Below are 24,854 nucleotides of genomic sequence, written 5' to 3'. Positions count from 1 at the left end.
AATCCAATGATGACGAAGGAGATGATGGAGATGACGCTTGTTATTAAGTTCTTAGTCAATGCATCCATGGGACTAGTCACTAGATGTTTAGTTGTTTTCAACTTTGTGGATTATTAAGTTCTTATGTTTGTTGTTTGATGTTCCTTCCATGGTTTTTGGAATGTTGAATATTGTTTTGTTCATTTTGGAATTCTATAAATTTTTGCTTATGTTGAAAATTGTGCTATATATTGTGCTATATTGATATTTTGCTTAATTTCTATAACTTGCGCCTCGCTTTGGTGAGGCGCACGCCTCGCCTCGCGCCTCGGCTCCAAGTGACCTTGTCGCCCTAATGCGCCTAGAGCTTTTTAAAACACTACCCATCACTGGCGTTCCTAACATTAAAAATTAAAAATTATTTTATGGTCATTTGCAACCATAGTGTAATGATCTATTTGGTTGAATCATTTGGTCAAATATGGGGTTATATATGAGGAGCATATCAGACTCTTGCCTAATACTGTGACTCATTCCTATTGCATAGACACAGGTCACAGATCTCTCTCTCTCTCTCTCTCTCTCTCTCTCTCTCCCTCTCTCCTGCATTAACTGCTGTAGTTGGCTTGCGTTGATTTTTTTCAACCCCAAAGAGCGTGCTTCAGAGTTCAAGTCTTGATTGAAGCATGAGCCTTATTTATCTTGTAAGGGAAAAAAAACAGAACAAAAAAAAGAAAAGAAACGTGCTCACCTGCACTACCAAATAAGTATGCCCTGTATAATTCAAATCCAACACCAATGAACTCTATATGTTTCTGCAAATGAAATGTATATCTTGTTAACAAAACCAAGCTTTACCGTACAACATTTATATCCTTCTACTTGGGAAGTTTCAAGGTATCCATAGAAACAATACATGACCAACAAATTGAGATATGTTTATTAACAAGCCATTTATTTATTTTTCTTTAGGAATGGCCAAAAACCACACATCTTTAGTCATGACTCTAAATGAACCTTGGTTAAGTTCTAGGCGCCACCACTTGCAGCGGTTTGAAAAGCTTGGAGGAAGACTAGTGGCGGTTGGCCACCGCTAAGCCTCAGCTTCCCATTAATCTGTCAAAAGAATGCTCACGATCAATGCACTAATATGCATAAAACCACATTGAAAGTTAAAAATAAAGTACATGTTATGATATGTTATGTTTGTATCACCCACCAAATAGTATGGGACTCCGGTGATGCGCGATGAGTACTCCTCAACCTCCTCATTAACCTTCAATCATTCAAAGCAAAGCTCAATCAGGAACGCTAGACAGGAACTCGTTATATTTTTGACACAGGAAAAAAAAAAGAAAAAGAAAAAATGAGTTTTGTTATCTTATGGCTGCTGAAGGGTTGTGATAAAAATTTCTCAATACGGTTGCTCCATTTGAGTGCAACTTGAAATAAGGAAAGAAAATTTGAAATCTTGAAAGACCCACCATGACAATTCACTTCTGTTTCCCTACGAAGGTATATCTATGTCTTATCGTGTCTTCTGAGTGATCGACATGAGCATAAAGGAACACACACTCTTATAAGATAAACATACCTCCTTCAATCCATTATTTGGATCCTTGAGAAACTCTGCTGCTCCTTCTACCCCGACCTTTCTTGCACATTCCACGAGAAATTCCCTGTGTAGAAATTACCAGTGTTAATGGCTTCTAGCCCGATTTGTCTTGCACATTCAATCTGAACTAGCTTACATACAAAAGTCAGTCCATGAAGCTAATAAGCAAGTGCATTATTATTTTTTACCCCGAAAAATATGAATTTCTATGAAATGCTTGCATAAACTCAAAAGTTCACCAAATTAACCATATAAAGCACCGACAAAGAATTATTAGTGCAATAAGTTGAGATAGAACGGCACTAACCTGTCACCTATATACTTTCCCTGTGTGAAGTAGCCAACGCACAGCTCATCCACAAGATTGTGCTGCTTATCAAGGCCGTGTTGGCCAGCAAAATATATAAGCCTGTGGCTGTCCATAGTATTTCCCCTGCATATCAAACATGTTGTTAGCAGTATATAAAAGCACGTTCATGCTTCTCAGCTTTCCTTTCTTAAAAGAACTAGTCCTCGGATAACTATACTAACTTACGTGAGACCGGAAATGTTGTACTCCAGCCCAAAACCCTTGAAAATCTACAATTTCAAAGATATTCTGACTTATCATATAACAGCTACATCAAAGGCAATAACAACAAATAATATCTCTACTAGTTATTTAAGGAATAAGAGCAAATACCTCCTTCATCTGAGCAAACATTTGTTCAAATCGTTTGGTACCAAACCTATGATCGTAATAACTTTTCTTGCAAATGCCTTCTTTAGGGAGAGAAAGATTAAGAAAATAAGGGTGCCATCTAATCTGTAAAATAGACTGACAGTAAATCAGAATGGAACACATATTAAATTGGAATAAAAAACAAGTTGGAACGAAGGGAGAGAAAGCGAGAACCTCAAAATCATATTGATCTTTTGATGAAGCTACAGCTTTGTCCAGATTTCTCTTGCCCACAAAACACCATGGGCAAACAGTGTCTGAACTGACATCAATCCGAATAAGCTTCTTCTCAGCATTATTACCTACTGCTTGAGCCATGCACGTGGTGTATCTGCAATCCTTGATTTCACATCCCAACCCAACATAATAAGAATAGTCTTTTACTATTCATTATGCATTTAAACTTGAGGACAATTGCTACACAGCAATCAACAATATTATAGATCATTAGCAAACTTTGATGGTTCGGGTATTGGTGGCTAAATTATTGAAGATACTGTTTGCACCCTCAACAGATCCAGATATGTGCATTAAGAAGTTGTACATCTCTTAAATTTGCAGTGTAGCTGAAAACTCAGTTCCGAGTAATGCTCTCCTTCAACTTATCATAAAAATACAAAGCACATATTGATTAAAGGGCCCTTGAAAGTTATTGTAGAATGTATGGAAATTCAACGACTTCTTTAACCACTCTTTATTTGACAAACATTCAAAAGTAACAATCAATCATAGCTCTAATTCATCTCCATTTCCATTTTTAAATTAATCTACAATTCAAATAATTTGTTCTATCCTTCTAAAGAAAGACATAAATGGTGAACATATCAAATTCAAAAGTTCAAAACTAAATTCCATGTGTTAAATCAAAGGTTTACTCTTCCTCTTGCTTTACAATTGAGATTTACAAAAACCCTAATAAATGATGTTGACTTTGTCCTGTTAATTGAGAGCTTCTAAGAGAAATATGTAAAAACCCTAATCCAAACCATGACACTTTAGTCAAGCGTTAAAATACAAATTTCACAAAATTTAAAGAGACAATCAAAAAGCTAACCCAACATTAAATGGAGCAGAGTCAGAAAAATCTTAACTTTCTGAAGGGTTAATTCATGTTGTTCCTTACAATCCAAAAAAAAAAAAAAAAAAAAAATTTGCAGACGGGTTTTCATCGTTTCATCAATTTGGCAAGAAAGAAACAATAATTCGATGATTCATAGCAATCATCTATCAGTTTCACTAAAGTTTTTCAGAATTTTAGTAAACAAAAAAAACAGGGCTAAGAACAAGACGAGTGAGAGGTTCAAAGTCTGATTGGTAAGAAAGAAAACTAACCTGAAACTTCTGGGAATCGAGAATTTTGGTAGAGAAACTAAACGCATATGTATAGTATATTATTGTATACACAAAGGTGGCCTACCCTTGGGTCAATATCTCCAACAACCACACGGGTGGCGGGTAGATAAGGACATAATTGTTATAATAAAAAATAATTGTGGTCGTTGTTTAAGTTTTAAAAACTAACGGGGTTGTATAAGATATTTAAAGAACTAATGGGGAGGAAAAATACAAATATGACTTTTTACACACGTATTTTTAATTTTCTCAGCCTTTTCTATCTCCACGATCCAAATTCCAATCACTCGATTTTTCTCGGAAAATCAAAGCGAAATTGCGATTCTTTTGCTTGATCGAGGTATGTTACGTTTCCGTTCTTGGTTTCGGAGATATTCGTTGTGTTATTTTTTGGATTCCCAATTTGCTCTTCTCTGCATTGTCTCTTTGTTTCAGGAATTGCGTAGTTTCTAGCTATGCGATTGGTTAAGACCATCACTAACTCTTTACTAAATTTTCATTTAATTTGAGTAAAAAATTTAATTTTATATAAATTATTCCAATCTTTTATCAAATTTTCCTCAAATCTTTTTAAAATTTTTCGTCAAATCTCAAATTTCTGTTTTGACTAATGTTTCATCTTTTTTAATTTGACGGGTTGTCAATTTGATGAAAAAAAGGCCTCTGTCTTGATTTAATGAATATTTAATGAAAGAATTGGAGATGGCTTTTGAGCACTTCCATAAAAGAAGGATGAAGGATTGAAGATGCTCTTACCGATATAAAGAAAACAAAAAGATAAAAATTTGAACTTTATGATCTATGCAGCTTCTGTTTTTAACCGTAAAGGTAACCAATTGTTGTAATGTAAGGCTTCAGTTGGGAATCTTTTTTTTTTTTTTTTTTTTTTCTTTTTCTGGACAATAAAGATTCAGGGGTTTCTCTTTTTCATCTTTTCTTAAACCTTGACTCCTACCTCCAACAAAGATTTGAGAATGAAGCTTTTAAGAAATAGAAACTTCTGCACTGTTGGGTCCATCACTTCAAATCTTTAAACTTGGGTTATAAATGAAACTCTTTATACAGCATGAATCACCTTTTAAATCTTGTCTATATTTTCTTATGTATGGAGCAAAAAGGTGAAAGCTTACAGATTGTCCCAAAAGCTCAACATGCAACTTGTTCATAGCCTAAAATGAATGTGATTTTTGAGTTTGAGAATTGTGGGTTTGAAGTTTTAAATGTTGTGGTAGTATCTTCTTGGAAAAATGAATAAGCCAATTAAAGGCGAAAGGAAGTACACTGTATCTAGAGAAAAATGCTTGATGGCCCAAATTTGTATGGCCCGAATGGCTCAAATGTGCCAAAACGACGTCGTTTTGAGACATTCGAGCCATTTGAGCCACGAAATTTCGGGCCACCTAACATTGTTGGTATCTAGAAGTGGTCTACTTGGCAAATGTTAAAATTTAGGGGGGAAAGCAATAGAGGGTATAAATATGGCAGCAGTCATTTTTTGCAAATAGTGTCAGAACTTAGGTTTATACTCAATCCCCCTCACCTAGCATTCCATATCGGTGGATCTAACATCGTGACTCGAGTGATGGGCATTTTTTAATGATTTAAATATTTGGTCATCATAGTGTGACCTATTCTCCCTGTTGCTACACATGTTGGTATCTAGAAGTGGTCTACTTGGCAAATGTTAAAATTTAGGGGGGAAAGCAATAGAGGGTATAAATATGGCAGCAGTCATTTTTTGCAAATAGTGTCAGAACTTAGGTTTATACTCAATCCCCCTCACCTAGCATTCCATATCGGTGGATCTAACATCGTGACTCGAGTGATGGGCATTTTTTAATGATTTAAATATTTGGTCATCATAGTGTGACCTATTCTCCCTGTTGCTACACATGTTGGTATCTAGAAGTGGTCTACTTGGCAAATGTTAAAATTTAGGGGGGAAAGCAATAGAGGGTATAAATATGGCAGCAGTCATTTTTTGCAAATAGTGTCAGAACTTAGGTTTATACTCAATCCCCCTCACCTAGCATTCCATATCGGTGGATCTAACATCGTGACTCGAGTGATGGGCATTTTTTAATGATTTAAATATTTGGTCATCATAGTGTGACCTATTCTCCCTGTTGCTACACATGATAAGTTAAGTCCTCAAGCATGAATTATTTTTAATTGCTGGATTGTGGTGATTGCAACGATGAAGATGATGAGCTTGGTGATGGTAGGACCTAACGAAACAAATTGAGGTGGTCCTGATGTTGCCAATCATTCTATTGTGTATTTGTTTTTATTGATCATCTCTTGATTACTCATCGTCATCAGACTAAAAGCATGGAATTGCTGTATTTTGAATAGCTGATGGTGGGGGAACATATTGTAATTTGTGAATATATTCATTGCAATCCTATAAACTTGGATTGAAGTGTTTTAATAAATAGGGTCAATTCTAGCCTAGTTCACGTGCAGATAAATGCCCATTGATGGATTTTACAAAACTAGTGCATTACTAAGAGGATGCAGAGGAGCTTAGCAGGACTCATTCCATGGTGGGCGCACCTTGATGCGCAATGCCGGTCTCCTCTTCATAAATTAATTCTGTCCATAGAAACTGCATGTTGAAAATAGTTCAAATTTCAATACAATCAAACTGGCAACTTATGGAGTCGTCTTCAGTCATCTTGGGAGTGAAAATGTCAGTCATCTTGGTAGTAAAGATATCGCAATGGATATAGAGTTGCAGGGATGTTGCTAGCTGGGGAAGGATGACCTCCATACTTAATGATTCATCTGGCGGAGCATCCATGGGGGCATCAACGCATTGGGGGATGGCCGAGCATGAGCGTCGTCATCATCGTCTCCTCTTGCCTGCAGGTATGTGCCACTGCAAAATAGTTGTATGCATGTATGTCAGTTTCAGTTACTAGTTTGGGGCCTTGTACACTAGGACTTGGTGTGATTCATTGCTTGATTAAGCATCAAGTTTATGTATCTTAGTAAGTTACTGATTTTTACAATGAATTGCTGCTGATCATGTTGGTAGAATACATAGCCATTTAGGGATATTCTTGTTTATTTGGTCTTTAATTTCTTCTTATACTCCTTTTTTGCTCAATAAAAAAGGGACGATCTCTGAGCGTGACTATAGGAGCCTATACCCATTGGGAAGTATGATAGAAAGGACTTAGTGAGCCCAACAACACATGACTACCGCACAATGGGGATCTGCAAACGCTCGCTTGAGCTGAGCTTGATCCATAGTCTTAACCCCAATCCCATTGAGAGCATAGTAAAGAGCTGGTGACCCAAGATTATTGGGCAGGAGTCTTGCCCTCTGAGTGTCATTCTAGAGACTCAAACTCATATTCTTTCTTCTGATGACCAATTCACACAAGATTAAACCTCCAACCACTAAACTATTTCACCCTTAAACTACGTGCCACCCTCGAGTAGTATTTCATCTGAATTCTTATACTCTATTTTTATCATATTCCTAAATCTAAACAAAAAATGGTGGGGATTTGCTGTAGGTGTGTGCGCATTTTGTAGAGAAGTTCACCCCTCCTTTCATTATTTCCTTATTTGGAATTGATGAAATTTTCTTTCTGCTGTTAAAAAAAAGATGTGGTGTTCAGAGAGAGAGAGAGAGCATACCCAATTGTTAGAGAATGTAATGTTGGAGGCGGAGGAGGTAGCGGTGGTTGGGGCAACGTTAAGGCAGATGAATTTTGAGTTTGTTGTTCCCATTGCGCTTGCTCAGCCATTGTCTTCTCACTTTCCTTGAGCTGTTTCCAATATCACAAGACATAAATTGACATTTCATTCGTTCATTCATTGTAGTCTCTCTTGATCATCAAAGACATTATTCAAGTTTGAAACACAGTGCAGTGACTTCAAATAATGAAAGCGCTCTCTTTACCTTGTTTGCTAGTAAGTAGTTTTGCTCATGCAATGCCTTTTCCTGTGTGACAAACAACAATGTGATCAGTTAAATCAGTTGATATATATATATACATATATGTGTGTGTGTAGAGTAAAAACTAATGATATGAATGCATTTCCTCTCCCTTGCGCTCCGTTTGTTTCTATAGAAACATGTTTTTCCTCTCCCTTGAGCTCAGTGGACCATGTGCTAATGTTTTGTCCATTGGTGTGGAGGCTCTGGTCACAAATGGTCAGTTGGTGGGATCAATCCTCGGTAATTCCTGGATCAATAGAGGACCTTCTTCTTTGGTGGTCAGGTGGCAAATTGAAGAGCTGGGTTTTCAAAATGTGGAAGATAGCTCCTTTAGTCATGCTGTGGTCAGTTTGGAAGATGAGAAATGAGTCTCTTCAAGGTGGCCCAAACCAATTTTGAAGTTTTATGTGAAAAGGTGAAGGTGCAGATTGCTTTTTGGACTAAAGTGAATATGGAGGTAGATTATTCAATTCATGATATTGTTTCTAATCTCCATCAGATAAGATTTTCTTCTTGAGGATCCAGGCTGGGGTTTGGAAGTGGTTGGGGCTCTCCAAATTGGTGTGATAGGAAGGGCTCCATGCATATCGGTTTCTCATTTGGCTTGTATCAGCAACGCCTCTTGTTTCTATTTTGGCTTTGGTTTCTCACCAAACCCCCAGGATATTTTCGGTGTCAACCTGATTGGGATTGAGTTGGTATTTTGTGATGCTTTTCGCACTTCCTTCTTTTATTGATGTATCTCCATATGTTTAATCCATCAATAAAATTTTCTTTTGGCTGATCAAAAAAAAAAAAAAAAAGAAAGAAAAAGAAATATGTTTTTCTATATTTTCTGACATTTGGTAAGATAGAAAGTGAAAGTTAACGAAAAGCAAATTTATTTTAGTAGAAATTATTTTTCACTTTTGAGAGGTAGAAAACACTTTCTGAACCAAAGTTTGACGAATGTTATCCACACAACTCATTTATTAGAAAGCATTAAAAAGTTATTTTTGAATTTTTAAATCTACTTTTGCACAAAAAATGAGAACGTTAGTTTTTTTTGAAAATACAAAAGGACTGAAAAACACAAGCAAATAAACCCTAATTTTGTCATAATCCTTACTATCTCAATGTACTCCATCATTTTGAGTTAATAAAATTTCATTTTGCTAAAAAAAAAAAAAAAACACATGCATGAAGGGATTCCACAGCGGTGTTTGCTTTGTAACATTAGCAAATATTGTATGTGAAAATATGGAATTCACACATGCACATATGAATAAATGTGTATTTTCAATCAAACAAGAAGAAGGTAATACCTTTTTTTGAAGCTCAGAGATAGATTCATGCATAAGTTGATTCTGCATACAGCAGGGTTAATAAAATTAAGAAATCTATAAATTCGGTTAACTTTATTTGCTAATAAAGCTTTTTTATTTTAATTTTAAAAAAGATCTTATTTTACCTTCCTCGATCTTATCTTTTTGAGCGCAGTGTCAATTTGTTGCTCCAAATTTTGAAGTTCTCTGAGGCTCAAGGGATCAAGATCTTCACCCACATAGTGCCTATAATGTTGACATGAAACTACTATGGATCATCTTCATTTTGTTAATTTTTAGAAGAATCGTTTGGAATCAAATCATAAAATAAGTCGAACCTAAATCATACCAAACACAATGAACTTATGCCTGTAACATATATATATATATATATATATATATATATCGACTATGCAAAGATCATGAACAAAAAATTGACCTTAGTGTATACGATATTCAAATAAGCATGCAATGCACTGGTCATTAAAAGTGACCAAGTGAATGTGATTCCCAATAGCTAAAAGAAAAAAAAAGGTGATTCCCAACATGAGCGAAGCTGTGAACGATTGATTGTTAGTGTTACAAGCATTAAACAAGCGGGAGAGCACGTACATACCTTATGTTTCTTTGGAGGACTTCAATCCGAGCTGTGAGCTTGGGGTATTCCATGGACCAGCTTCCCTGCACAAAATTGAGAATAGGACTATTGTTGCTTCTGTCATATTTGTTTTATCCATTAAGTTATTAGGTTTAAAAAGAAATGAATACTTCCATCAGGAAAACTCAAAAACAATAAGAATTGTTGTAGTAAGAATACAAAATTGATAGAACTACAACCATCTCTGCTAGACAATGGTTGTCTCTTTTCTTTTTTAATTTTTTCAGGAAAAGAGATATTATTTATGGGCAAGGAATTAGTACAAAAAATAAACAGTCACAAACAACATATTAAAAGCTTGATTTGGCATAGAACACTCCCATCTTTACTCTTCCCCCCCCCCCCCCCCCCCAAAAAAAAAATCAATTCTTGTTGAATTATTCTAATTTTCTAATAAATTCTTGGCGAGAAAATTGTCTCTCCCTTGGTTTGATATTACCCATTTTTCATCAAATTTGAATTTGATTAAAAAAATATTGGTGAAGTATTGGTGATGCTCTAATAAATCAATAATAAACAAAAGAAGAAAAACCAGGGAGGTTCTATCAATTAATGCTGGAAACCTTGGATGGACTAAATAAGTTACCTAAAAACCATTTGCATTTTTTTCTTATTAATAGAGGAGCAAGAGAGGTATGTCAAGTAAAATACCTGTAATTCAGAATCAGGAGAAGCTAGCCGTCTCTCTGCATAGGAGTATCTCTCATATTTTTCCAAAATCTTTTCCATACTGTTCAACAAAAAAAAATAAATAAATTAACATTCGAACCTTTGATTAATGGTCATATGCATTATAACCAAAATCAAAAAACCTCCTTCCCTCCCTATAAAAAAAAGAAAGAAAGAAAAAGAAATACGACAATTAAAGAAACTTATGCGCATTTTAGTCATCTGCTGTTACTAACGCCAACTTTTCAAACCGGCTTTATTTTATGCATAACCCTTTTTTAGCTCTATTGTTACCTTTTTACATGGTCATGCTACTTGTGGCAGTCTTTACAGTTTATAAACAATGGTTGGCTTTAAAACTCAGTTAAATCAAATGCATCGATACACATGTATAAAGAAGCAAGTTCCAGGCTGCGCATCATTCTCTTTACTTCGATTAATTGCAACCATATGATAATTATGGCAAAATCTCTTTTAGCAACAAGTAAAAGTAACGACAAAAATTATGATGATTGAGGTCATGACTATGATGATGATGTGAATGGGAAGATTTCATGCACAACTCTTATGTAAAACTGTTCTAATATATAGTATTGAAGCAAATTCAGAAGTACTTTTTCTATTTCTCTTCTTCTTCCTCCACTCCTTTAAAAATAAGTTGGGTTAAGTTAAGGGTTTAGTAGGAAAATATGGAATGTATTAGTTAGAAAATAAAATGTTTTACTTAATGGTTACTTGCGAGAATATTGGATGGAAGATTTTAAGGCACTCACAATCAACCATTAAAAAGGAATTCCAAGTCTGGTCCTGAAGTTGAAGGTGCGAGAATCAATAGTTGAATAATCAAATTCAAATTGTATAAATTTATGGATCAAGCATGAGACTTTACGTATTGGCTTGTTGCCACAAAGGACCGCCACAAATCTACATCCAAGGACCTCCACTATTCTATCAATGACTTTCAGTTCAATATTTTGCATATTAGAGCCTGCATAGGAGGTAGGGTGTAATTGCGAGTATGCTTTTGGGGGTGTATTGAGTTGGAACCTCTCTAACTCTTCTTGGGGGCTTTGGAGATGCACATGATTAGTTTTGCTTTGGATGCCAACATAGTTGGGATGCTTAGCTTTGATAATGATGCAACCTTTCCCCAAGTTATATTGTACTATTCCAAAGGTGTAACGGGATGCCATAACAACTGATCCATACACTTGCCCTGAGTTCCCTTCGGTGATATCGTCACACCATTCCGCAATCAGCTCCTTAATAGGTGTCATTTTCATTGCCCTCTCCTCATTTGATCTGAATGTTATAACCACATCCCTGCCCCCACTTTCTCTCACCGAAATATCCTTCATACCTATTGCTTCCAATTCCTTCTTCAGACTAATATTGGCATATTGAGGCCTTAATTGGATAATTATACTCTCATACAACCATCCATTCCCTATCTCTTTTGCCTTTAACATGATGCTCCCAACGCCCCCTACATTTTTTCCTACCGTAGCTTCTGCATAAGATCTCTGGTCTGTATGGCCACTTGCCCCAGTTCTACCGTCTCTACCTTGAACAACTAGGACCACTGTTCTCCTTACTTGGGTACGTTATGGTATTCTTCCAGCTTCTTCACCTGCCCTATCTTTTCCAAACTCCGCATGTTTTACCTCTATTGCTCTATCATCCACCTAAAGACCATTGGCTTTCTGGACAGCTATTTTGGCTGCCACAATGCAATCAAATATCACAAAACCAAACCTTGGGTTGGTAACCCTTCATCTCTTTTGTGAAATAAAAACATCCTTTACCACTTCGAACTTTGTGAAAAGATTAAAAAGTCCCTTTGGATTCAAAGAAGCTGGTAAGTTGTCCACAAACATAGCGAACACACCTACACATCCTTCCATCTTCTATGATCCTTGTCTTCCCCTTGACCTCATGACAGGTATCTACCCTCCCTGCTGAGCTCCTTGCTTTCTCCAGCTTCCTTCCCCCATGGACAATCAATAACCTAACCTTACCTCCTTATCGATCTTTATCCCAGTAAACAAACATGGTCTATAGAGCATCCTATCTATAGACAAATCCATGACAATGTCTTCCACAACTCTCTTGTTTGAGTTCTCCACTGGGCTATAAATGCTTGAAAACACCCACTTAAACTCATCTTTCCCATATTTGAAGCGACTAAGTGAAAACATCACATTTCACATTCCTTCCTCATCAACATCCTCCGATCCCAAAGAATTACTGCCCTCACATATTTCCCATCCACGAATTGGCCCCTAACTTCTCACTACCTATTCTTTCATTTCTGTTTCTTGAAGGTATACAACTTTTTCTTTCCAATCTCTTAAGAAAGGATTATACATTTCAACTAATAATTTTTTAGTCCATATGAATGGCCAACAAACCTGCCTCCTTCCTATGCCAACTCCCCCATCAATTCTACCCCATTATATAATAAATGAACACAACAAATTTCTACAACCTAGCCTCCATGTGATCATAACTAATGTATGGGTCAATTGCTAATTAATTTTTAACCTCTAAAAAACACTAATCTTTTTTCATTTCCTCATCATACCTCATTTATGAAACCCTAATTTCTCTTTTTAAAATCCCTCTTCCAATTTCTACTGATAGTGATCCATTACCTTTTTCTTCGTTGATGTTATTAAGCCCACATTCTCCCTTCTTATTTCATGATATTCGTTGATAGCACAAACATCAATGAAGAAAAGCGACCCTATCTTTTAATTTCTAATCTATCAACACCTTATTCTACAACCGCACCAAGGACATTTTGATCATTGTTGGATCTCTTCTGTTCGGCTCTAGTTAATTCAGTGCCTTAATTGCCACCACTCTAACTTTTTTTTTTTTTTTTTTTTTTTTTTTTTTTTTTTTATATCAGCAAAAAAAACCTTTATTGATGATAAAACCATACATTCAAATGAATTTTACATCAAAAAAGGAAAGAAAGTGCACAACGCATCATAGCAAACTAACCCAATCCCAACTAAGCCACCACTACCTAATGTGGTCTCTTTTCTCACCCAAACCGTTTCAAATTTTATGATTATGATTTCTTTGATGACAATAATGATGATGATTCTAAAGAAGATAAGGTACAATAAAATTCCAATTGCGAATACTCCAATGATGCTCACCAGGTAATAAGTATAGTTTATTTTATAAGAATAATGATATATAAAAATAATTTTTGTACAACCTTATTGTAATTCTTTCATTGCAAATCAAAGCACCCATTATCATTTTTTGATCAGCAAGAAGAAAACTTTATTGATGAAATCATAAAACGAGTACACCAATAAAGAGGAACTCGGAGCTACATTAAGCTCGGAGCTCCAGTTGGAGAGAATCCAACACAAAGGAAAAACCAAAGAGAAACAGAAACAATATACACAGGATGAGAGCAATCTAACAGCATACACCAGAATAAGCAGATTGCACACCCCAACAGGTAGCCCACTACTCAGCACCCAAACCTGAAGCAGAACCAAACTAAATCTGCAAGCTGACCATCTACATTGCAGCTAACCATAAAAAATTGTAGCAAACAAACCTTCATCTCCAACCCTTTGCACCACAAAAACTCCCGAGAGCTGAAACAACAAGACTAGCAAAAAAATAGATTGAGAGCCATCTAAATAGCAGGGGAAATTTATACAGATCAATCAGTAACAATGGTTAAAAGAACTGAATTCCTATAGAGAAGTAAAGCACACATCAACTTCCATCTATCCAACCAACACCAGAACATGAAGACAAGATTGCAAAAACTAAACTGATTGAGACTATACTGCACAGATTGAGACAAAACTCTGCTGGCTAGCATGCCAACCAAGAGTATTCTACAGTAGGACTGGTAAGAAAAAATAGGCTTCCTCCTATACTTTACTCACTGGAACCATCTCCCAAACTGAATCTGATACCCTATAGATTAAATTTGAAATCATGAACTGACAGCATATGTTCCTTAAATACTTTCTTAAACCACACAGCCATTTTTAACTTAATCAGATCCGTAATTCCATCCACACTTGGGATAACCTCCTGAAATAAACATTCATTCCGATGTTTCCATAGAGACCACATCACAACAAGAGGAAGGGCATTACACATCATTCTTTCCTTTTTGTTATGACCCATCCCTGCCCACCATTCAAGCATGTCCTCCACTGAGGCTGGCAGTGCTCCTTGAATCTTCCACCATCTAATCATTTCATACCACACTCTCCAAGCCACTGGACATAATAAAAGCACATGTATGAGAGACTCAGCTCCAGATTTACATAGACAACACTCTACAGATGCACCAGCAGGCAGAGCACCAATCCTGTGCATAAACTCAGCCATCTTTAGTTTTCCTTTCCAAGCAAGCCAACCAAAAAATTGCACTCTAGGTGGGACATGTTTAACCCAAATCCTTGTGCTAGCTGTGCTGCTATTTGTGGATCCCTCAACCAAGAGCTTGTACATAGATTTAATTGAAAAAATTCTAGATTCTGAGGCTTTCTAAACAAGAGTATCTTTTGAGCAGCACCTAAGATTAGGACCTGCCTCAATTTGACTCACCAATCTGCTTAATTCCACTCTTTCCCAATCAAACAACGCCTTTCCAAACTGAAATGACCATTCACCAGCTTCCTCCTTCGTGATCATCATATCATATAGAGTCACTCTCGTATCAACTACTACTCTGTACAACAGTGGAAATGCATCTTTAAGGCTCAAGTTTTCACACCACTTATCTGCCCAAAACTTGATTCTATGTCCATTACCCACTTTCACCTTACAATTGTCCAGAAAACTTACCACTAAACTGCTACTTTGTACAGATTGTAATAATATATCCATCCACATTTTAGAACATCTCACATTAGAGATTACTTGAGGGCTCCAACTCCCCTCCTCATTCCTATATTTACTGCTCAAAACTCTCCTCCACAAAGCTTTATTTTCCACTCCAAACCTCTACCACCATTTTAACATAAGGCAACTATTCACTTCCTTCACTCTCCTAACCCCCAAGCCCCCTTGGTCTACAGGCTTCGCCACTTCCTTTCATTTTACTAGATGACCCCTCCTCCTCAATTTGGATCCCCCCCACAGGAAGGAAGCTTGAAGCTTATCCAATTCTCTGGCAATCCCCTGTGGCAACTTAAACAATGACATATAGTATATAGGCAGCGAGGACATGATAGATTTGATTAAAACAAGCCTCCCAGCAAATGACAATAGTTTCCTTTTTCAACCAGCTAGTTTGCTTCTGAATTTGTCTAGTATAGGCCGCCAAGTCGCTTTCCTACTTGGGTTAGCCCCCAGCGGTAAACCGAGGTATTTGAACGGCAAACACTTAACTTCACAGTTTAGCACTGATGCGTACTCAGACATTTCCTCTTCTAGAATACCCACACCACTAATTTCACTTTTATGGTAATTTATCTTTAACCCTGATAACAACTTAAAGCACCTCAGAATCTTCTTTACATTCTTTATCTCCATAATATCAACTTCACACAATAACAAAGAATCATCTGCAAACTGGAGATGAGTAAGGACTAACCCATCCGAGCCAATCCTAACCCCCTTTATCAGTCTCAGATCCAAAGCTCTATTGAACAAAATGCTTAGGCACTCTGCAGCTATGATAAATAAAAATGGGGACAATGAATCCCCTTGTCTGAGTCCTTTCTGTGGACTGAACTCCTCAGTAGGAGATCCATTAACAAGCACCGAAAGCCTAGCTGAGGTAATACATACCTTAATCCACTCCACCCATTTTCCCCCAAACCCAAAATTAACCAACATGGATAGTAAGAAATCCCAATTCAATGAATCATAAGCTTTCTGGAAATCTAACTCAATAATCACTTCTTTCCTTCTAGATTTCTTCCAACTGTCAACAACCTCGTTGGCCACCAAAACACCATCCAGAATATTCCTCCTTCCAATAAAAGCTGATTGGTTTTCACTTATGATTTGAGGGATCACTGCCTTCAGCCTTGAGAAAAGAACCTTAGACAGAATTTTATACATCGACCCAACCAAACTGATAGGTCTATAATCCGCCAGCCCCACTGGATTCTCCTTTTTAGGTACCAAGGTGATGAAATTCCTTTGACCAACTTACAATTCTTATGAAAATCAAACACAAAATTCAGCACATCAGACTTCATTACCTTCCACAGTTTCTGAATGCAAGCCAAGTTAAAACCATCTGGACCTGGAGCCCTATTCCCATCACAACCCTTGACAGCATCCCATACCTCTGCCTCAGTAAACTCTGCCTCCAGCATATCAAAACAAGGACTATCCCTTACTGACTTTATAGCGATCTCGGTTATCCCTTTACTGTTCTGTTGTATTCTAGAGGCGGTTCCGTGGAGTTGGTAGTTGTACCTATCGTGTTGTCAACCTTTAAACCCTTTTTGTTTGAGTTTTAGAATGTGTTGGGCTTGGTTGTTACAGGTTGGTAGAGCTTTAGCTCCCATTGTTGTAGCCCATTTTTTGAATGGTTCGCTTGAGCGGGTCTTCTTACGCTCGAGCGGGGTTTACACACTTCCAGTATTTTGTGCCCCTGCAAAATTTCTGCAGGTGTGTTTTCTACGCTCGAGCGGGTTTCTTGTGCTCGAGCGGGTCGCGCTCGAGCGGGCTTGTTGGCGCTCGAGCGGGTAGCTTTTTTTCTGAAAAGTTCTGGGAGGTGAAAATCTTCGCGCTCGAGCGGATGTGTTTTGCTTTTGTTTCTTGGTGCTCGAGCGGGCTTTCTTGCGCTCGAGTGTGACCAGATTTTTGTGCTTGACACTCGAGCATTTTATTCTCCGCTCGAGCGGGTCATACGTATATGAGTCATCCGCTGGGTAATTTTAAATCACTTTTTACATTTCCTTTCTCTCTCTTACTTTTTCAAAATCGATTTTGAGAGCCTCTCTCTCTAGGATCTCCCTTCTCTCTAGGGTTTCATCTAGTTAGAGTGTCTCCCTATCCTTTGGCCTTTGTAAAAAGTATGTTGATCGTTGAGGGCTATATTTTGATCCAAGAATTTTGGAATTTGGAGCATCTTCGTTTCCTTCATCTTCTTCGTTGGGTTTCATCTTTGAGGTAGGGATTCCTACTCATTGTTATGGGCTTTGACCTAGATTGTGAGCTTTTGTATAAATGGTTTTGGATTTTGGAAGTTAGGGTTTCAAATGTGTGATTTTGAAAAGAGGGGTTTTGTTTTTTTTTGAACCATAACTGTGTATTTGGGTTTCAAAATGAGTATGTTGATGTTTTTGGTAATATTTGGACCCTTGGGGGTCAAGATTGAGAAAAGGAAGAGAAAGTCCTAAATTGTGTATAAATTAATTGGTATAATTAATTTGGGAAAGTTATGGATTTATGAAATTGAGTTGAATATAATGTTAGTGGTTCATTATGAGATGGAATAGTGGAGTCAGATTAAAAAATCGTTCACTTTTGAAAATGCGGATAATTTATCTGTTGGTGCTTTTATTATCTGTTTAGAAATAATTGCCTTGGGCTACCGATGGAGGGTAGTTTTGATTGTTGTAGACAATGCATGATGATTAGGCAAACCAAAACTAATCAATTGGATGCGTCATCGAATATGACGGTTGAAAGAATACATTAATTTTATGCATTGATTGAAATTGTATATGATAACTGTTTATATACATTGCTTTGTGTGGGAGGAAATGGAGGATGTACTCCACGGTTTATTGGAAGATGGGGGATGGACCTTTAAACCGGAAATTGTTTGACATTGATACAGCACTACAATGTGTATCATTTGTGAAGTCTAGAAGTGTTTTGTTTGACATTGATACAGCACTAAAATGTGTATCATTTGTATTGATTGATTGAACTTGTATATGATAACTGCTTTTATACATTGCTTTGTGTGGGAGGAGATGAGGGATGTACTCCACGGTTTATTGAAAGATGGGGGATGGACCTCCAAACCGGAAACTGTTTGACATTGATACAACACTACAATGTGTATTAGGTGGGAAGTATAGAAGTGTTTCTATGTTTATTTGATATAGCACTAAAATGTATATCATGTAGAAAGTATGGAAGTGTTTTGTTTGATTTGATATAGCACTAAAATGAATATCATTTGAGAAGCATGGGAATGGTTGTCTGACTGTGATACAACACCAATATGTGTATCTATCATGAAGTATGAAATGTTTAAAATGGGTTATTATCTCACCTGAAATAGAAATACCGTAGCCATGAGATGTGATCTCATTCAAAATGATTGGCCTAGTTCTGAATCGTAATTATAAATCGAGAATCTGATAGGAAATGGAAACTGGAATAGAACATGGATGTATTAGTCATGGGATTGACTAGTGTTATAAGTTGTTGTGTACGAGTTAGACATTTATCAATCACTGACACTTTAGTTATCGTTCATACTATGTTTAGCATATCTCTACTGGGCGTTGGCTCACCCTATATGGGACATCATTTTCAGGTTTAGGTGTTGAGCCGTCTCCGAGACCTTAGCTTGGAAGATTGAGGGAGTTGAAGATTCTTATTTGTTAATTTTGTCGTATTACATGTATATCAAGCCGAGGGCTTAATTTTTATTCTGAGTTAGTACTCTTCTTCTGTAACCCAAGTGTTGACTTAGAAAGTTGTAAGCCCATAGGGCATTTACTTTTAATGTTAACATGTATTACATTTTGTAAGAATACCCAGATGATTGTAATATAATATCTCTTTTCTGTACCTTGAATGTATGATATTATGGGTTATTTTTTGAGGGCGTTACAGACTTAAATGGACCTACCAATATAGGCCTATTCTGCCAATCCTCAGCGTACTGTTTCCGAAAATAAGCTAGGACCTCAAGTTTGACTCTACACGGATCATCAACCACCACATCACCAACAGTTAGAGTATTGATTTCATTACGCCCGTGCCTATATTTCACTAACGCATGAAAATATCTTGTGTTTTTATCACCATAAAAATTCCAGTTAAGCCTCGATTTTTGGAACCACAACCTTTCCACCATTCTTGTTAAATATCCAACTTCAACTCTAGCCTCTCTTCTTCTACTTCTTTCTGCCTCTTCAAGCTCTCTTTCCTCTGCTAACAAATCAATCATATGAAGCTCCTCCTCTACCTTCTTCAACTTGATATTTACATTACCGAACACTTCACTATTCCACTTTTTGAGTGCTAATTTAAACTCTTTCAGTTTCTGGAATAACCTAAACCCAGCCCACCCCTCCACCACCACTTTTCCGCAAAAGGTAAGAATTTTGGGTGTAACATCCAAGCATTAACAAACCTAAAGGGCCTAGGGCCCCAATCTCTCTCATCTTCCATAAGCAGTAAAGGACTATGATCAGACAAGACTCTAGGAAGTCCCCACAACTTCAAATTAAATGATTCCACCCATCTTGGATCCACCAAAACCCTATCAATTCTGCTCCATTTCTCCCCTTCCCTAGCATTACACCATGTAAACCTGCGGCCTAATAAAGGCAAATCGTTCAACTCACTTCTATCCACAAAATCATTCAACTCCTTCATCCCCTTATCCCTCCTAGAGCAGCCCTTCCTCTCACCAATCTTTCTAATTTTATTAAAGTCCCCCCCTATATACCAGGGCTTAGAATACTCCTCCTTTAACTTTAGAAGACACTCCTACAGTTTACCTCGTTGGCCCACTTTATTTGGTGCATACACATTGATCAAGACACAATCAAAAGAAAAGAATAAAGACCCAGAGAGGAGAACAAACCTTCTATTACAGCAGCAACTCGACATCTGAAAAACTCCTGAATCCCAAATGCATAATAGGCCACCAGCAGAGCCCTCAGCATCCACAATCATGTATTCCATTCTATCCCTAGCCCACATCTCTTTGATCTCCATTTCAGACATGGAGGCCTTCTTTGTTTCTTGAAAAAGAGCTATATTAATACCTCTATCCTTCAACAACCTCTTAATTTTATTTTATTTTTCTTTTCTTCCCAAACCTTTGACATTCCATGTTAGTAGCTTCATCATAACCATTTACACTGAACTCTAACCCCCCAAGATCTAATTAATCTGCAGGGACTACATCCCCTCCCCTTCTTGCTCTATCCTTTGCCTCAAGGTCCAAGATTTTGGTCATCACTTCCTCTTCTTTACCTTTAAAGTTTATACCCAACAACTTTCCCATTTGAATAGTTCCCTGAGCCTCTTTAAGCAATGATCTGTTTCTAGCTACTCCTCTAGCTGTTGAATCTGCACCTGATGCTGTCACAGCTGCTGCTCTCCATATAGCTCCTTTCGGTCCCAATTTAGTAGAAGATGCTCCTCTATGATTATGGCTTTTTGGAAGCTTAAGATATCCTTGCTTCATCTCTCTGATTTTCTTCCCACTGGATTTCTTTATTACTCTCTTCCTCCCTTTACTCTTCTGGAGTTTTTTCCTTGAGCACAATTCGTTGCACTGTGATTCAGATAAGTCAGAACATATTATTAAAGGGCTCTTTTCCACCTGAAGCCCTCTTTGAAAACCAGCCTTGGAGCCTTGGGTTGGCTTCTCCCTCCCTGCCCTCACATCCACAAGCCCATTACTTAGGCCCACCCCATTACTCCGACCCAGCACCACCTCTAAATGTATCCCCGGTTTGAGCAAACTAGATCCACTCAAGCTTTTACTAGCACCTTTCATGACACACTGCTCCTTACTTTTCTGACCTACCAACTCACAGCCGTTGCCTATGCTCCTAGCTACTTTCATAATGCTATCTGCTATACCCTCGATCTCACTACTAGTAGACTCTGGTACCACAATTTCAGACTGCCTTGGTGACCCCATCTCCACCTCATTGCTACACCTCACTCTTTCTGGCCCAACCCCAATACACACCTCCTTCGATTGGTCAAGCTCCCTAGCTGACTCACTATCCCGATCATCATCTTCTACACCCACCTTCTCACCATTATTCGAACTGCAGACTCCTACCTCTCCATGTTCCATAGAGCTCTCACTCCTCCCAGCCAATATCTGTGGTCCACCAGCTAAATGTTCCCACACTCTCACAGTATGGGAATACCCTTTGCACTCCAGATTGATTACTTTATTAATAGGCTCCATACACTTTGTTAGAATTTGAATCCTAGCATATTCATACGATTCTGGACTGCATATATCACCTTCAATACCAATAACCTCCCCCCATACCTTCCCAATTCTATTTAAAGTTGTTTTATTCCATAAACTCCATGGGATCCCAAAACAGCAGACCCACACCTTACGTTCACCTCCACTGTTAACATCAAGATTCCACATCACAATTTCCTCGCACCAATCCCCTATCCATTCCTTCACAGTTCCCACACTATCTTCCATACACTCCTTAGAATTAAATGTTAACAACAACAGCCATATCATAATTAACAGTTTCATAATTCATAATTTCAAAAACACAACTGCCATATCATTTTAAATAAATTTTCTTTTGGGAACATTATGAACTACTAATATATACATATATATTTGTGGAAAATCGTTAACTAACGGTTTCATTGCTTTTCAAATGCAGCCCTTTTTAGAACATAAATCATTGACACAGATTTTTCTTTGTTGAACCAACAAATACTAGGTTAATTAATAATGAATAAGTCAGTAAACTATCACTACACATACACAAATTCACATACATATAAAAAAACAAACACATACGAGGTACACAAAGCTCTAGGACCCTAAAATATTGGACCTAAATCATGGATGTGACAGCTTCCGACAGTGATCCTCATGTCACCCAAGTTCTACCCCCAAAATTAAAATAATCATATTGAATTTCAAATCAACATATTTGAAGTTCAAGTTTATAAAAAGATTGGGGAGCTAGTTATTATAGGTCGATAAAACAATTTTAGAAAAAGATAATTCAAAATAGAAGATATGTATTTTAGTAGGATCATGTTAGATTTAAAAGGATAATTCTTAACATAATTTCAAATAATTACTTTTATATGCTTATTTTAAAATCATCATAATTTTTTATTTTTTTAATCAATGAAAAAGTGAGCATGAAATTCAATGTACAAAGAGAAATGTTTGAGAGCTTTAGGGAGAGAGCTCTAATAGCTCTAATTTGTGTGAGGGCCCCATTTGAGTGATATTTTGACCTTATTTTGTTTTGTTTTGGATTTTTTCATATCACTAGAGCTCAATTAAAGTTCTAATTTTGAAGGATGAATCACTGCTGAATGTACAAATCAAACATTGAAAGTAAACATCAATACAATTGAGGCAAATACTCGAAGCATTAGCGCAAAGCTAAACAATCCCGAATGGGTTAGTACCGAAAAACAAACTCAATCATATGCAAACATAATTAAGTTATATAATTCAACTTTGAAATCCATCATGATTAAATTATATAATTCAATTTTAAAATACATAACTAAACTATCAAATCTAAATTTAAGTTATTTTTTTTGAATGATTAATGTTAAATTCATAAATTTCAAATTCCTAAGTACAAACAGAATCTTAATTCTTGTTAATTTGTCAATATATGTAATAAATAAATAAATAAATAAATAAATAAATAAATAAATCTAAGAACATAGAAATCAATCATAAAATCAAATATTTAAATAAATTTTTTTTTTAAATGTGAACCATATCAATAAATTTTATAAAATCTGATCTATTCATGTATACTCTGTGTCAGTTCTGTGATTAATTAGTTTCTAAATTTATAACATAAATGCATGCTAAAAACATGCCACAATGCCTCCTTTCATGTGAATGAGCAAACTAAAACTAATCATAAACAGTGTTATGTTGTTACAGTTCTATAAAATTAATTTACAACTTTTTATTAGTAAATCGCAAACCAACTATCAAATAAAAACAGAAGGAATTGCATAGTATTTCTTTGTACCAAATGAAAAAAATAAATGCTACGGACATATAAGAAAAGTCGAAGTGCTACAGAGAAAATCTAAGATCTAAGCTTAGGATTATAGCTTCTTAGGATAGCTTTATATTCACTGACACTCCTATGTATACATATATATGTGTGTGGAGAGAGAGACATAAGAGAGAGAGAGAGAGAGTGAGGGAGGACACTACAGTTGCAAAGGTTTGAAATTGTTTTAGCAAATTTGTCAGTCAAAGTTGTCTGATCTTTTGGTGTAATGAATGTTAATTTTTTTTTTTTTTTTCAGAAAAAAAAAGAAGAAACTTCTTGGTATAATGAACGTCATGATGAACAATGCAGCAATATATGGAGATAACACTTGAAATAATCATACCTATATGATAAAATAAATTAAAAAGATCAAAATCACCATAACAAGCTTTAAAAAAAAAATGTGTGAAATTGTTTAATAAAACTTATGAACAGTAGAGATTTTATTGATGTACTTTTCGTCGTTCTCACTCGTTTCATAAGAACAAAATGTTTTTTTTTAAGGTAAAAAAGGAATCAAAATTACTTGCACCGTATTAGAGGAAGTACAAAATAAATAAATAAATGCAAGGATTAATTAGGGTAATAAGGAGTAGTATAAGAACATGCCTCGCATCGGTGGAGTACTCGGAGAGCTTTCCTTTGGTGGAAAAGACAATCAGAGCAACCTCGGCGTCGCAAAGGACCGAAATCTCATGAGCCTTCTTCAAGAGCCCAGAGCGGCGCTTGGAGAAGGTGACTTGGCGGCTGATCTTGTTCTCGATCCGCTTCAACTGAACCCTACCTCTCCCCATTTTCAATTCCCTCTCTTCTTGATGATATATATGGCCCTTTTAGACCTAAAAAAATTTTTTTTTTTGAAACAAACCCTAATAAATTTAGTCTCTCCTTTTTTTTTTGATGAAGAAGAAGAAACACAAACACAAATACAAACACAGAGTAAAGTAGATGGAGGAGGAGAACTAGTATCTTATGAAGAGGGTTTATAACTTTTGAAATATATATATGTTATTCTATGTGGGTCTTCATTTTTTTGTGGAGTTTAAGATGAAGAGTGTAGTAAGGTGGAGGAGGTTGGGTGTGTGTATATATATAGATAGTGAGAGAGAGAGAGGGGTGAGAAAACCAGGTGTTGGTGAGAGAGAGAGATGAGAAACATAGGTGTAAGGTGTTTGGCAAGGGGGAAAAGAAGGGTTGGGTTTAGTTTTTCTGGGGGAATTGCGTTGTCGAGTGGTGATTGGTTGAAGGACTGTCCGGTAGTTACTGTCACGTTTGGGGGGCCACATTTTTGGAGGAAAGAGTTCGTACACTGCCAATGTATATCCGATTTGTATTGCTATTACATCCATGCTTTCGTTTTCTTTTGCTAACGCCGCTTTTCCTTTTATGTTGGGTTGTTTTGAAAAACAGGTTAAAAATTTATATTTTTGATTTTTTAATAAAAATATATGTATAAAAATGGAGAGAGATGATTTGATCTAAAAGATATTAAAAGTCAAAAAGTTGACTTTTAACTTCTCGGTAAAAGAGGCCGCTATTAACCCATTTGAGATAGACTATTTTAATTAGTCTTTAATTTTAGTCTGTTTAAAAAAGTTATGTTTTAGATGATAGTTGATTTTTTTT

At 36.5% G+C, this 24,854-nt stretch overlaps 2 protein-coding genes and 1 long non-coding RNA gene across 6 annotated transcripts; 1 reads left to right on the top strand and 2 right to left on the bottom strand.

Moving 5' to 3' along the window:
• Positions 1–791: 791 nt before the first annotated feature.
• LOC114295570 (Thioredoxin superfamily protein) lies at positions 792–4,101 on the bottom strand. Of its 2 annotated transcripts, none has more exons than XM_028239842.2 (8): positions 3,648–4,101; positions 2,490–2,654; positions 2,277–2,399; positions 2,130–2,173; positions 1,902–2,027; positions 1,574–1,658; positions 1,199–1,255; positions 792–1,095 (listed from the first exon to the last, which is right to left on the bottom strand). In XM_028239842.2, the coding sequence occupies exons 2-8, from the start codon at positions 2,631–2,633 to the stop codon at positions 1,009–1,011; spliced, it is 666 nt and encodes a 221-aa protein (XP_028095643.2). In that variant the 5' UTR covers positions 2,634–2,654; positions 3,648–4,101; the 3' UTR covers positions 792–1,008. The 2 variants fall into 2 exon arrangements, with proteins under 2 accessions (XP_028095643.2, XP_028095642.2); XM_028239841.2 differs by having other exon boundaries at positions 2,490–2,732; positions 3,648–3,827.
• On the top strand, positions 3,874–8,440 carry LOC114295572 (uncharacterized). 3 transcript variants are annotated; one of them, XR_014328313.1, is made up of 4 exons: positions 3,889–4,008; positions 6,401–6,539; positions 7,757–8,038; positions 8,123–8,440. It is a non-coding gene; the product is annotated as an uncharacterized LOC114295572 (long non-coding RNA). The 3 variants fall into 3 exon arrangements; XR_014328314.1 differs by lacking the exons at positions 7,757–8,038; positions 8,123–8,440 and having other exon boundaries at positions 3,874–4,008; positions 6,107–6,738; XR_014328315.1 differs by lacking the exons at positions 7,757–8,038; positions 8,123–8,440 and having other exon boundaries at positions 3,897–4,008; positions 6,135–6,738.
• Positions 6,213–24,405, bottom strand: LOC114295571 (agamous-like MADS-box protein FUL-L). Its single transcript, XM_082867433.1, has 8 exons — positions 23,838–24,405; positions 10,237–10,315; positions 9,544–9,608; positions 9,074–9,173; positions 8,928–8,969; positions 7,585–7,626; positions 7,320–7,450; positions 6,213–6,549 (listed from the first exon to the last, which is right to left on the bottom strand). Exons 1-8 carry the CDS (start codon positions 24,020–24,022, stop codon positions 6,444–6,446), a joined length of 750 nt encoding a protein of 249 aa, XP_082723559.1. The 5' UTR covers positions 24,023–24,405; the 3' UTR covers positions 6,213–6,443.
• Between the last annotated feature and the right edge of the window lie 449 nt (positions 24,406–24,854).

This window comes from Camellia sinensis, chromosome 4 (genome assembly GCF_055761805.1).
Source record: "Camellia sinensis isolate YWXY chromosome 4, ASM5576180v1, whole genome shotgun sequence".
In the NCBI taxonomy this organism is placed as follows: domain Eukaryota; kingdom Viridiplantae; phylum Streptophyta; class Magnoliopsida; order Ericales; family Theaceae; genus Camellia; species Camellia sinensis.
The sequence above is the reverse complement of the archived record's forward strand: the minus strand, read 5'-3'. Positions and strand labels throughout refer to the sequence as shown.

Excerpts from the sequence above, each read along its gene's own strand:
- LOC114295570 (XM_028239842.2), bottom strand. The coding sequence starts at position 2,633 with ATGGCTCAAGCAGTAGGTAATAATGCTGAGAAGAAGCTTATTCGGATT. Across the intron at positions 1,659-1,901 it reads GGAAAGTATATAGGTGACAG|GGAATTTCTCGTGGAATGTG; the intron begins GTTAGTGCCGTT and ends ATTTCTACACAG. Across the intron at positions 1,256-1,573 it reads CAAATAATGGATTGAAGGAG|GTTAATGAGGAGGTTGAGGA; the intron begins GTATGTTTATCT and ends GAATGATTGAAG.
- LOC114295571 (XM_082867433.1), bottom strand. The coding sequence starts at position 24,022 with ATGGGGAGAGGTAGGGTTCAGTTGAAGCGGATCGAGAACAAGATCAGC. Across the intron at positions 9,609-10,236 it reads CTCCTGATTCTGAATTACAG|GGAAGCTGGTCCATGGAATA; the intron begins GTATTTTACTTG and ends AATTTTGTGCAG. Across the intron at positions 7,451-7,584 it reads ACTACTTACTAGCAAACAAG|CTCAAGGAAAGTGAGAAGAC; the intron begins GTAAAGAGAGCG and ends TATTGGAAACAG.